This window comes from Lemur catta, chromosome 15, assembly GCF_020740605.2.
Source record: "Lemur catta isolate mLemCat1 chromosome 15, mLemCat1.pri, whole genome shotgun sequence".
Taxonomy (NCBI): Eukaryota; Metazoa; Chordata; class Mammalia; order Primates; family Lemuridae; genus Lemur; species Lemur catta.
Window position 1 is genome coordinate 10,385,365 of NC_059142.1, and position 9,362 is coordinate 10,394,726.

Here is a 9,362-nt window from a genome sequence, read left to right on the forward strand (position 1 = left end):
GCCAGAAAAAAAAAACCCTGTTTTGATAACGTGCTGGTGATAGCAGAGAGAGTACCGGGAGGAGGGCTGCGAGAGCATGATTGATGGGGAGGACTGCGCAGACCCTAGCTAGGGGCGAGCCCCTCCCCGGAGGCGCCTGTGGAATGTCCAGAGCTCTGGCCCGCTCCTCAGGATGGGGGGTGCCTAATCCTAGAGCCGCATTCCAGGATGAAGGGGGGTGGGGAGAGGCTAGGCCGGGGGAGGGGCAGGAAAGAGGGCTATAAGGGCAGCGGCCCAAGCGGGCGGGAGCCAGGCGGGCCATGGCGGATGTCCCCGGGGCGCAGCGGCCTGTTTCCAGCGGTGGCCCGGAGCCCCGGGACCCCCTGGACTGCTGGGCCTGCGCTGTGCTGGTAACAGCCCAGAATCTGCTGGTGGCTGCCTTCAATCTTCTCCTGCTGGTGCTGGTGCTAGGGACCATCTTGCTACCCGCTGTCACCATGTTGGGCTTCGGCTTCCTCTGCCATTCCCAGGTGAGCATGCCCCCGGGACGCGTGTGCAGTGTGTGTGTGTGGTGATGCTGGCGGTGGCGTCTATGGGCCACAACTTCTCTGCCTGGGCTCTTCCCACCCGGTGCACAGTATGGCCCAGGTCCGCTTGGGCCTGATGCCTCTTCTCCTCCCACAGTTCCTGCGATCCCAGGCACCCCCTTGCACCGCGCACCTGCGGGACCCGGGCTTCACGGCCCTGCTGGTCACCGGATTCCTGCTCCTCGTGCCGCTGCTCGTGCTTGCTCTGGCCAGCTACCGCCGCCTCTGCCTGCGCCTCCGCCTGGCCGACTGCCTCGTACCCTACAGCCGAGCCCTCTATCGGCGACGGCGCGCCCCGCAGCCGCTGCAAACCCGGGCCTCACCAGGGTCCCCAGCCGTTCCCACATCAGGAAAGGTCTGGGTCTGAGGAAACCTCAAGTCAAGAGCAACCGAGACGGCTGCCTTCCCTCCCTTTCTGCCCAAGGACTTGAAGCCCGGGGATTTTCTGCCCTGCCCTGCCCCCACTCCTGCCTGAGCCGGGTCCTAGCTGTTCTCCCTTAGAGAACAGCATCATCAGGAAGCCAATCCTGGTGAAAATCCTCACACCCGGAAAACCCACTTTCCTCTCACTGCCCACGTCTAAATCCTGAATATCTGGGCTGGACCCTGTGGGCGCGCGCGCGCGCGCACACACACACACACACACACACACACACACACCCCTATAGTAAATAAGATACCTGAGTCTTGTACCCTCCTTTTCTGGTGCAGCTCCTCTAGTATTTACCGAATTAGGGGGCAGGGCTGGAGGGCAAGGGGTGCTCAAACATCAATAAAAAAATTAATGAACTGAATTTGTGCTCTGGGAACAGACGGGTGGCACAAATAAGACATCACCCTCGCCCTGTGCTCAGGAGCAGGAAACAACGTAAACAGGAGCATCCTTCTGCCTCCTGGCCTTCCCTTATCGCATTAGTCCATTCTTCCTGGCCAGACCTCAGAGCTCTGTCCCTGACCCCAGTCACCTCCCCATCAATAGAGCAGAGGGGGCCCAGCCTCCGCCGCTAGCCCTGCTCCCCTTGGGGACCCAAGCCCGTTCTCTGACCTCAGCTTAGAGGAACTCAGTGTTGCCAGGCCGGGGTGGGAAACAATGGGCCTTCCGGAGCAGGATGACACCCCCTCCCGCCACAATTCTGGAGCAGCAGCGTGGGAGGAAAGATGCAGGGGCCCACCCTGGGGCCTGTTGGTCCACAGCTCAACCTTGTCCCCCATCCCCACTCCCAAACTCGAGGGAACCTTTGGCACCCCTGGATATCCAAATTGGAAGAGGAAGGTTGAGAGTGCTCCCGAGCTCAGATAAACCCTCTCTTCTAGGGTGGGGTGTGCTATCCCTGTCCTGGCATCCCAGCTACACAGACACAGGCCACTTCAGTCATAGGTTTAATAAAGTCTGAAAGGCATGCGCGATCGTGGTCAGAGATACGGAGGCCCCGTCAGGCTCTCCCTCTGCACCTCAATAGAAACGATGTGGTGTCCGGGTACCATGGCCAGGCCCAGCACTCGGGGCTCCCCGGCAGAGAAGGAATCTGGAAAGAAGGGTCAGAGCATCAGGGAGGTAGACCGGCATCAATCCCGCCCCTTCTGAGCCACGAAAATAAACCCCAGAAAAGCAGGGGTGCAGTCAGGCCCTGAAGGGGAAATGCCTTGCGTGAGGTTCCACCGCATTCCCAGGCGGCTGTGCATTCCCCGGGCACTGACCCGACGGCTTGAGGAACTCCTGCGCGGAGCCCAGGATGACATTGCAGTCGCGGTCAGTGCAGAGGAAGCAGCCGACTAGTGTCCGTCCATCTGTCATGCGAATGCGCATAGTCTTGTTGAGCAGCGCTTCTAGCTGCTGCCGGGCGCGCGCAGCCGGCGAGTCCTCACGTTCCCCGTCCGAGTCCTGCGCAGAGTGGGACACGCGCTCACACCGCGCAGCCCCGGCTGCCCGCCCACCCACGGAACCACAGCTCCCGGCAGCCCGCGGGGCGCTCACACAAAGCCCAGAGGCTGCTGGGAGCTGCAGTTCCCCCTGCCCGTCCCCCCATTTTGCTGCCCGACTGCCCCGCAATCCCATAACCTGAGCCCACGCTAACCCCGGCGCTGGAGCTGCTTTGACGCCGACTGCAACAGCCATTCTCCTCTCGTAGCAGCATGGTAGGCCCAGCTCCGGCCATTTGCCTTTGGGCCTCCTCTGGGCCCTCGAACTTCCAAAGCACCTTTCAGGTCCGGTGGTCTGAGATCTCGCGATCGCTCCCGACCTCTTTCTTTTCGCGAGATCACATCTCCCTCTCCTAGTGAGATCTCGCGAGTTTTTCCTACTTCTCCAGAACAGTGGCTCAGTAAAGTTTTTTATGCCGGATGTCTTAAGATATCGCGAGAACTTTACCTCTATAGTTTCTTACACATTATTTAGAAACTCTGGGATTTAGCGAGAATATCTTCTTTCGTGGTGGTCCCCTCAACTTGTTTTTCTGCCTCGGGAGATAGTTTGTCCTATATATCCCATGTATACCAGGCCACTGAATTAAAACGGAGCGTGTTCGTTCCCCGCCCCGAACTTCTGAGATGTAACTCTGTTACTTGATACTTACTTGCCAGATGCCGAATTAAACTACGTTTCCCAAGAGCACGCGCAGCCCTAGCCCTTCCTCACCCGCACAGTGTTTAATTTCAGTGGCCGGAAAAAGACAATGGTTTCCATGTCAGCGGATAAACGCGCTCTCCTTAGCTGCTGGAAGAGAGGGCGGAGGTAGTAGTGAGTGCATGCAGAGGCACGAGGAAGCTAAGGGAGCTGGTGACCGACAGAGCAAAAGCCATGCCGCGCCGGGGTCTAGTGGCTGGGCCAGACTTTGAGTATTTCCAGCGTCGCTATTTCACGCCGGCAGAGGTTGCCCAACATAACCAACCCGAAGACCTCTGGGTGTCTTACCTGGGACGCGTGTACGACCTAACGCCACTGGCAGAGGAATATAAGGGTAAGGACCACACGTTGGGCCAGGGTTGGAGTGTGTATGTGGCGGGTGCCTGGTTCTCGAGTGGTCGGCATCGGCATTGACGGTGGCTGCTCCTTCCCAGGGAACGTGCTGCTGAAACCCATCGTGGAAGTTGCAGGTCAGGACATCAGCCACTGGTTTGATCCTAAGACCAAAGACGTGAGTTCTGCTGGAACCTGGGGTTGTGGGTAGAGGCACTGGAGAGCGGGGATGGGAAGCAAAAGCGGGGGCTAGCCAGAGCCTGAAATAGTAACTGCTCCGACCCCTCGCCCCCAAACCCTGCTTTAAAGATCCGTAAGCACATAGATCCGCTGACCGGCTGCCTGACATACTGCACCCCACGGGGCCGCTTTGTGCACGTTCCGCCTCTGCTGCCCCGTTCGGACTGGGCCAATGATTTCGGGAAGCCCTGGTGGCAGAGGTCTTCTTACGAGGTGGGGCGGCTGTCTGCCAAGACCCGGACCATCCGCATCATTAATACGCTCACGTCGCAGGAGCACACACTGGAGGTGAGAACCGGTGCCTGAGGGCAGGTTAGAGGGAACTGGGAATCCCAGCTAATCTCCAGGCCATTAGTTTTGCCATTAACCGGTGGAAGCTGTATTTTCTGTCCTTTATACTGAGGCAAAGCAGACCACCTAGGTCCTCAGGGTTGTGAATTCTAGGAGTGTCTGGGACATAGGGGTACAAGAGATTCTTTTATAAGCCCAGGGCAGCAGTTCATGCATCTTAGCGATGGTGGTCCTTGGAAGTTCTTTTGGATAGCAGTGGGGCTCCCTTATCAGTGTACTCTATTGCAGGGATATAACCAGGGGGCAGTTGACCTGTTTGTTAGAAGTGGCTGCCATTAAGACAGGTAGGACTCTGGGGCCCATTCATTGCATGCTGGAGCTTCAACTTTATTTCTGGGACCATAAAGTGCCTGAAGTTGCTATCTGCCAAAGTAGGCGCTCTGATCCTGGCTCTACCATATTGTGGGCTATTGGCCTTTGCTCTCTCTGTGTGTGTGTGTGTATATGCATACACACTCCATCCAGAATTCTGCGGGTGGGGTGCTTCTGTGTTCTACAGGTGGGGATCCTGGAGTCAATGTGGGAAATCCTACACCGGTATCTCCCCTGTAATGCACATGCTACCAGCTACACGTGGAAATATGAAGGGAAGAACCTGAACATGGATCAAACCCTAGAACAGAATGGGATCCGGGATGAGGAGGAAGAATTTGACTATCTCAATATGGATGGTTCACTCCACACACCTGCAATACTGCTGTATTTCAATGATGACCTCACAGAGCTATAGGAAAGGAAATGTATGCTCATGTATACTTAAGGCATATTTTGAGTATGGCTTTTTCTGTGCCCTGAGGAAAAGAGGTGGGGGTAGGGGGTGTCTGGACCTAGACCTCCATTTGCCTCTTTGAACTTGCCTGTGGTTCCCATGCTCTTCTGATGTATAAAGGTCCTATTCCCCAGCACCATTACAATTTTCTCTGAGAAACTTAGGAAGAATGCTAGAAATAAATTAATTTTTAGGAATGATAGAAGATGAAGTATCTTGGATTAGGGAGATGTAGGAGAGGATAGTCAGATAGAGCTCAGGCAGAGCTGTTTGATAGTAAGAGAAAGAAAAATTCTACAGGGATGAAGGGTTGAAGAACCTTTCTGGCAATGATGGAAATGGGATGGCTGCAGGAAGGGGGGATTTACAAAGAGAGGAATAAGAGATGTCTATCATTGACCATATAAAACTGGCTTATTGGGCCAAGCGTGGTGGCTCACGAGGCCTGTAATCCTAGCACTCTTGGGAGGCTGAGGCGGGAGGATCACTTGAGGTCAGGAGTTAGAGACCAGCCTGAGCAAGAGTGAGACCCCGTCTCTACTAAAAATAGAAAAATTAGCCAGGCATGGTGGCACACACCTGTAGTCCCAGCTATTTGGGAGGCTGAGGCAGTAGGATTGCTTGAGCCCAGGAGTTTGAGGTTGTTGTGAGCTAGGCTGATGCCATGGTACTCTAGCCCAGGTGACAAGCGAGACTCTGTCTCAATCAATCAATAAATCAAAAAACTGGCTTATCTTCTACAAGAGTGTTTGGCAGCTGGAACCCAAGGGAAAGAAGGTAAATAAATGGTTGTCAGGTAATTCAGGGGAGATGTTATGCTAGATGCTTTATATACCCTAAGACAGCTACCCCATAAGATGGATATCATTATCACTATTTTACAGAGAAGTCCTTTGAAACTTAGAAAAGCTTAATAGCACAAAGGCACATCAGTTAGTAATCACGAGAGGCAAGATACAAATGCAAGTCTGCCCAATTCCACAATTTACATTCTTTTCAACATAAAGTGACTATGTCAATGTCTAATCTCGTGTTAATATTTGTAACTACTGCCCTCAGACCAAGTATTTGGGATGTGAGTTTGTTCTAGACTCCTTGCACAATGGGAAACTGTAGGTCTGTTGTGTAGTTAGCAGTTATTGTCTTTGGAAGGGAGTTAGCAGAGTTCTCCAGTGGCAAAGAGAAGGCAGGGACAGCTAAGTGTCACCTAAGCAATAGCTGTTGAGGCTACTTCCTTATTAATCCCATGGCAAAATTTATCTTCTGACTTTTTTGAGGCAAAGAGTTGGATATTTACTGACTCCAGGAAAAACTAGAGTGGGAAGAAGGCCTGTGAATTGGGACACTTTGGTGAAGGAGCAAAAAGGAGACACGTTTTCATGTTGGGTCTTGCCACTTAGGGAAGGTGAGGAATACAGGATTGACTTTGCAAGATGGTGACTCCAAAAGAGGGGGCTTGACAGGGATAATATAAAGAGAGTAGCCAAGTCAGTCAGGAAAGACATCAGGACTCTCCTGATGTCCAAAAGAGAACAACCGTGGGGTCAATGGCTAGACTTGGTCCCCTTTAACCTAAGCAGGAGAGGGGAATTGAGAATAACAGGTGAACTTCCTGGCAGCAGCAAGCAAAAAAGAATCAGGGAGAGTTTAGTGCATCTTCATGGCAGGGGGCACCAGGGCTCAATGCAGGGAAAGGTGGCCCCTGCGAGACAGCAGGTGGGCCGCATAGGAGTTTTCTAGGGAGCTGACTATAAGAGGCATGAACAAAGGTGAGGACACCCCTGTTGGCTTCAGCAGTATCTGAATTCACTGTGAGACTGAGGGCTTACATCTAGTCCCATGGAATGCAGGAGTCCATTATTATCTGAATCAATCATTCTGATCTTAAACAACTCTGCAATTATTTTATGTGTATCTTGTTTGCTCAATTAAACCCTAAACTATTTGTGAACCAAAGCTATGGTAGCCTCTTCCTCTAGCCACAGCCTCAGGACCTGTGTCTATGGGATGTGCTCATTCTGCCCAAACCTGTCCCTATTCCTAGTCTCCTACTTCAATACCTCTTGTCAGAAACATGTCCCTTTCTTCACACACTCAGCCACTATCAAGTAGGTTTTCTCCTAAATACGTCTAGAACCCATCTTCTTTTCTCCAAGTCACCATCACTTCTTGTTTAGACCGCTGTGGAAACTTCCTGACCTGTCCTCGTATTTCCACTCCTGCCCTCCATATGCTGAAGTCAGAGTGATCTCTGAAAACAAACTGAAACATCTAACTCAACCTGCCTCAGAGTCTTCAGTGGCTCACAGTTGCTTTTGGAATAAAGCCCTGAATTCAAAGACCTTGTATAAATCAGGCCTTGCCTACCTTGCATGTCTCCAGCAACACTCTTCTCAGTGCCCCATGCCCCAGGCACACTGGCTGGCTTTCAATTCATTAAATGTCTTCTTGCCTCAGAGCCTTCACAGGCTCTCTCTGCTTACAGCACTCTTCCATCCACTTTCCACCTAGCTCATCTGAAATGTTTTTTCCTCAGGGAGGCCTTCTGTGATTTCTTGGTGTAGGTTAAGACTGTTAAATCTTCTCTTAGCACCAAGCATTTTTCAGAGTTCTTATTACAATTGTGAAATTATGGATTTAATTGCCTGGCTGGCTGCTAGACTGTAAGCTCATGAGGGCAGAAATCTTGTCCATTTTGTTTATGCTGTATTCCTGCTGCAGGGCACACAGTTGTTGCTCAATAAATGTTGATTGAATGAACTCAAATGTTTAGTGAATTCGTCTTGTCTGTAATAACTAGTGGGTGGGATGTCGTGTCCTGGAAGGCAAGGCAGGGCCAAGAAATAGGATGTCTGGTTCCTGTGCTGTAGCCTCTATCCATAGGTTTCTTTTTCCTTGCTTCTCATAGATCCAAGACAAAAAATTACTCTATAGAGGTTCTTGTCACCAGATTTTTTGGGGAGCAATCCGTCATTTCCCCATACGGCCACCAGGTGGCCGTAATCACCTATGGAGTCAGGAAGAGGAGGCTGGAGGAGGTTAAGCCCTTCCAAATTCCAAAGTTAGGATTGAAGGTGGTAGGATCAGAAAAAAAGGAAAAACCACATGGCCACCATTCTATTAACATTAGGTTTATTCCTGCTTTTAATTTTTTCCACAAGCACATGCCAGGAAAGGAGTGCAGTTTGAGAAGTAACTCATGGGATAGGACAAAAGGGGGTCCTGAGTACACATGTGCGTGTGTATGAAGCGAGGTACAGAGCTGAGGAAGGAATAAAGACATTACAAATTTTTGAGATAATAGAATGCATTCTTTTATTACTAGATATTGACTTTTTTTGGTATAAAGCTTTCCACTAGGCACTGCCTTGTTCTCTAAATATATAAGAGTGGGTATTTGCATGAGGAATATGTAAATAAATAATGCCTCAACCTAACACCTAGAAAGTAAATAGAACATGACTCTTGGGTCCAAGTCCCCTTATAGTGCTCTCTTTTGTGTTGGAGGGTGATGGGGAGGAGGATGGAGTGTTGAAAGGAAGGCTGCCTGTCCTCAGTAAACCACAGCAGCCTTCCCACAAGCCAAGGTCCTTACATGCACACATCACTGGGGCAAGGTGCCCTGAAGCAAGGTTGCTTGCTCATTGGGATAAAACATGCACACATGAAAGGTAAATAAAAATATATATGATAAAGGACTAAATTATGGTATAGAAAAGGTTTCTAACCTCATGGCAAGTCACAGATGGATGATTAACCTGGACATCCTGAAACTGTTTCTAAATACTGTGTGTCAATGTATATCATTTTAGAGAAAGGTGCTATAATTTCTATCAGATTCTCAGAACATCCCACCCCCCTGCCCCTGAAATAGTATACACACACAGATAATTTAAAGAACCTCAAAAGTAAAATATCAAAAGAGACAATACAGTGTGGTCCCAGGATTCTTGGCAGCTTTCTCAACGGTCTGCCTCAATCTGTGTTACACCTGCGGTGTTCCCATGGCAAAAATTCCTAAAGCTTTAACGCTGGGGGCTAAGTTTATGACTAGTCTGAAGTGTTTTACTACCGTACCAAGTTTTTTTTTTTAATTTTAATTTCAGAGTATTACAGGGATACAAACGCTTTGCTTACATAAATTGCCTTTGCACTGCCCAACAAGCGTGCCCATCTCCCAGACAGCCACGCCGCATCTGTTAAGTGTGGATTTACCCATTCCCTCATTCCCCCTCCCACCTGCCCGACATCCTATGAATGTTACTTCCCATATGTGCACATTAGTGTTAATCAATTAGTACCAATTTAATGGTGAGTACATGTGGTGTTTGTTTTTCCATTTGTGTATACTTCACTTAAAAGAATGGGCTGCAGTTCCATCCAGGATAATATAATAGGTAGTTCATCATTTTTCTTATGGCTAAATAGAACTCCATGGTATACATATACTGCATTTTGTTAATCCACTCATGTATTCATA

At 50.4% G+C, this 9,362-nt stretch overlaps 3 protein-coding genes across 4 annotated transcripts; 2 read left to right on the plus strand and 1 right to left on the minus strand.

The window, feature by feature from the left end:
• Positions 1-83: 83 nt before the first annotated feature.
• Positions 84-1,355, plus strand: TMEM88 (transmembrane protein 88). The gene is made up of 2 exons (XM_045570165.1): positions 84-509; positions 664-1,355. Exons 1-2 carry the CDS (start codon positions 300-302, stop codon positions 931-933), a joined length of 480 nt encoding a protein of 159 aa, XP_045426121.1. The 5' UTR covers positions 84-299; the 3' UTR covers positions 934-1,355.
• A 578-nt stretch (positions 1,356-1,933) lies between these two features.
• On the minus strand, positions 1,934-2,728 carry NAA38 (N-alpha-acetyltransferase 38, NatC auxiliary subunit). The gene is made up of 3 exons (XM_045570166.1): positions 2,642-2,728; positions 2,265-2,448; positions 1,934-2,092 (listed from the first exon to the last, which is right to left on the minus strand). The coding sequence occupies exons 1-3, from the start codon at positions 2,720-2,722 to the stop codon at positions 1,980-1,982; spliced, it is 378 nt and encodes a 125-aa protein (XP_045426122.1). The 5' UTR covers positions 2,723-2,728; the 3' UTR covers positions 1,934-1,979.
• A 91-nt stretch (positions 2,729-2,819) lies between these two features.
• LOC123650908 (cytochrome b5 domain-containing protein 1) lies at positions 2,820-5,376 on the plus strand. 2 transcript variants are annotated; one of them, XM_045570164.1, is made up of 5 exons: positions 2,820-3,523; positions 3,624-3,700; positions 3,832-4,050; positions 4,342-4,397; positions 4,613-4,701. In XM_045570164.1, the coding sequence occupies exons 1-4, from the start codon at positions 3,364-3,366 to the stop codon at positions 4,390-4,392; spliced, it is 507 nt and encodes a 168-aa protein (XP_045426120.1). In that variant the 5' UTR covers positions 2,820-3,363; the 3' UTR covers positions 4,393-4,397; positions 4,613-4,701. The 2 variants fall into 2 exon arrangements, with proteins under 2 accessions (XP_045426120.1, XP_045426118.1); XM_045570162.1 differs by lacking the exon at positions 4,342-4,397 and having other exon boundaries at positions 4,613-5,376.
• The last annotated feature ends 3,986 nt before the right edge of the window (positions 5,377-9,362 follow it).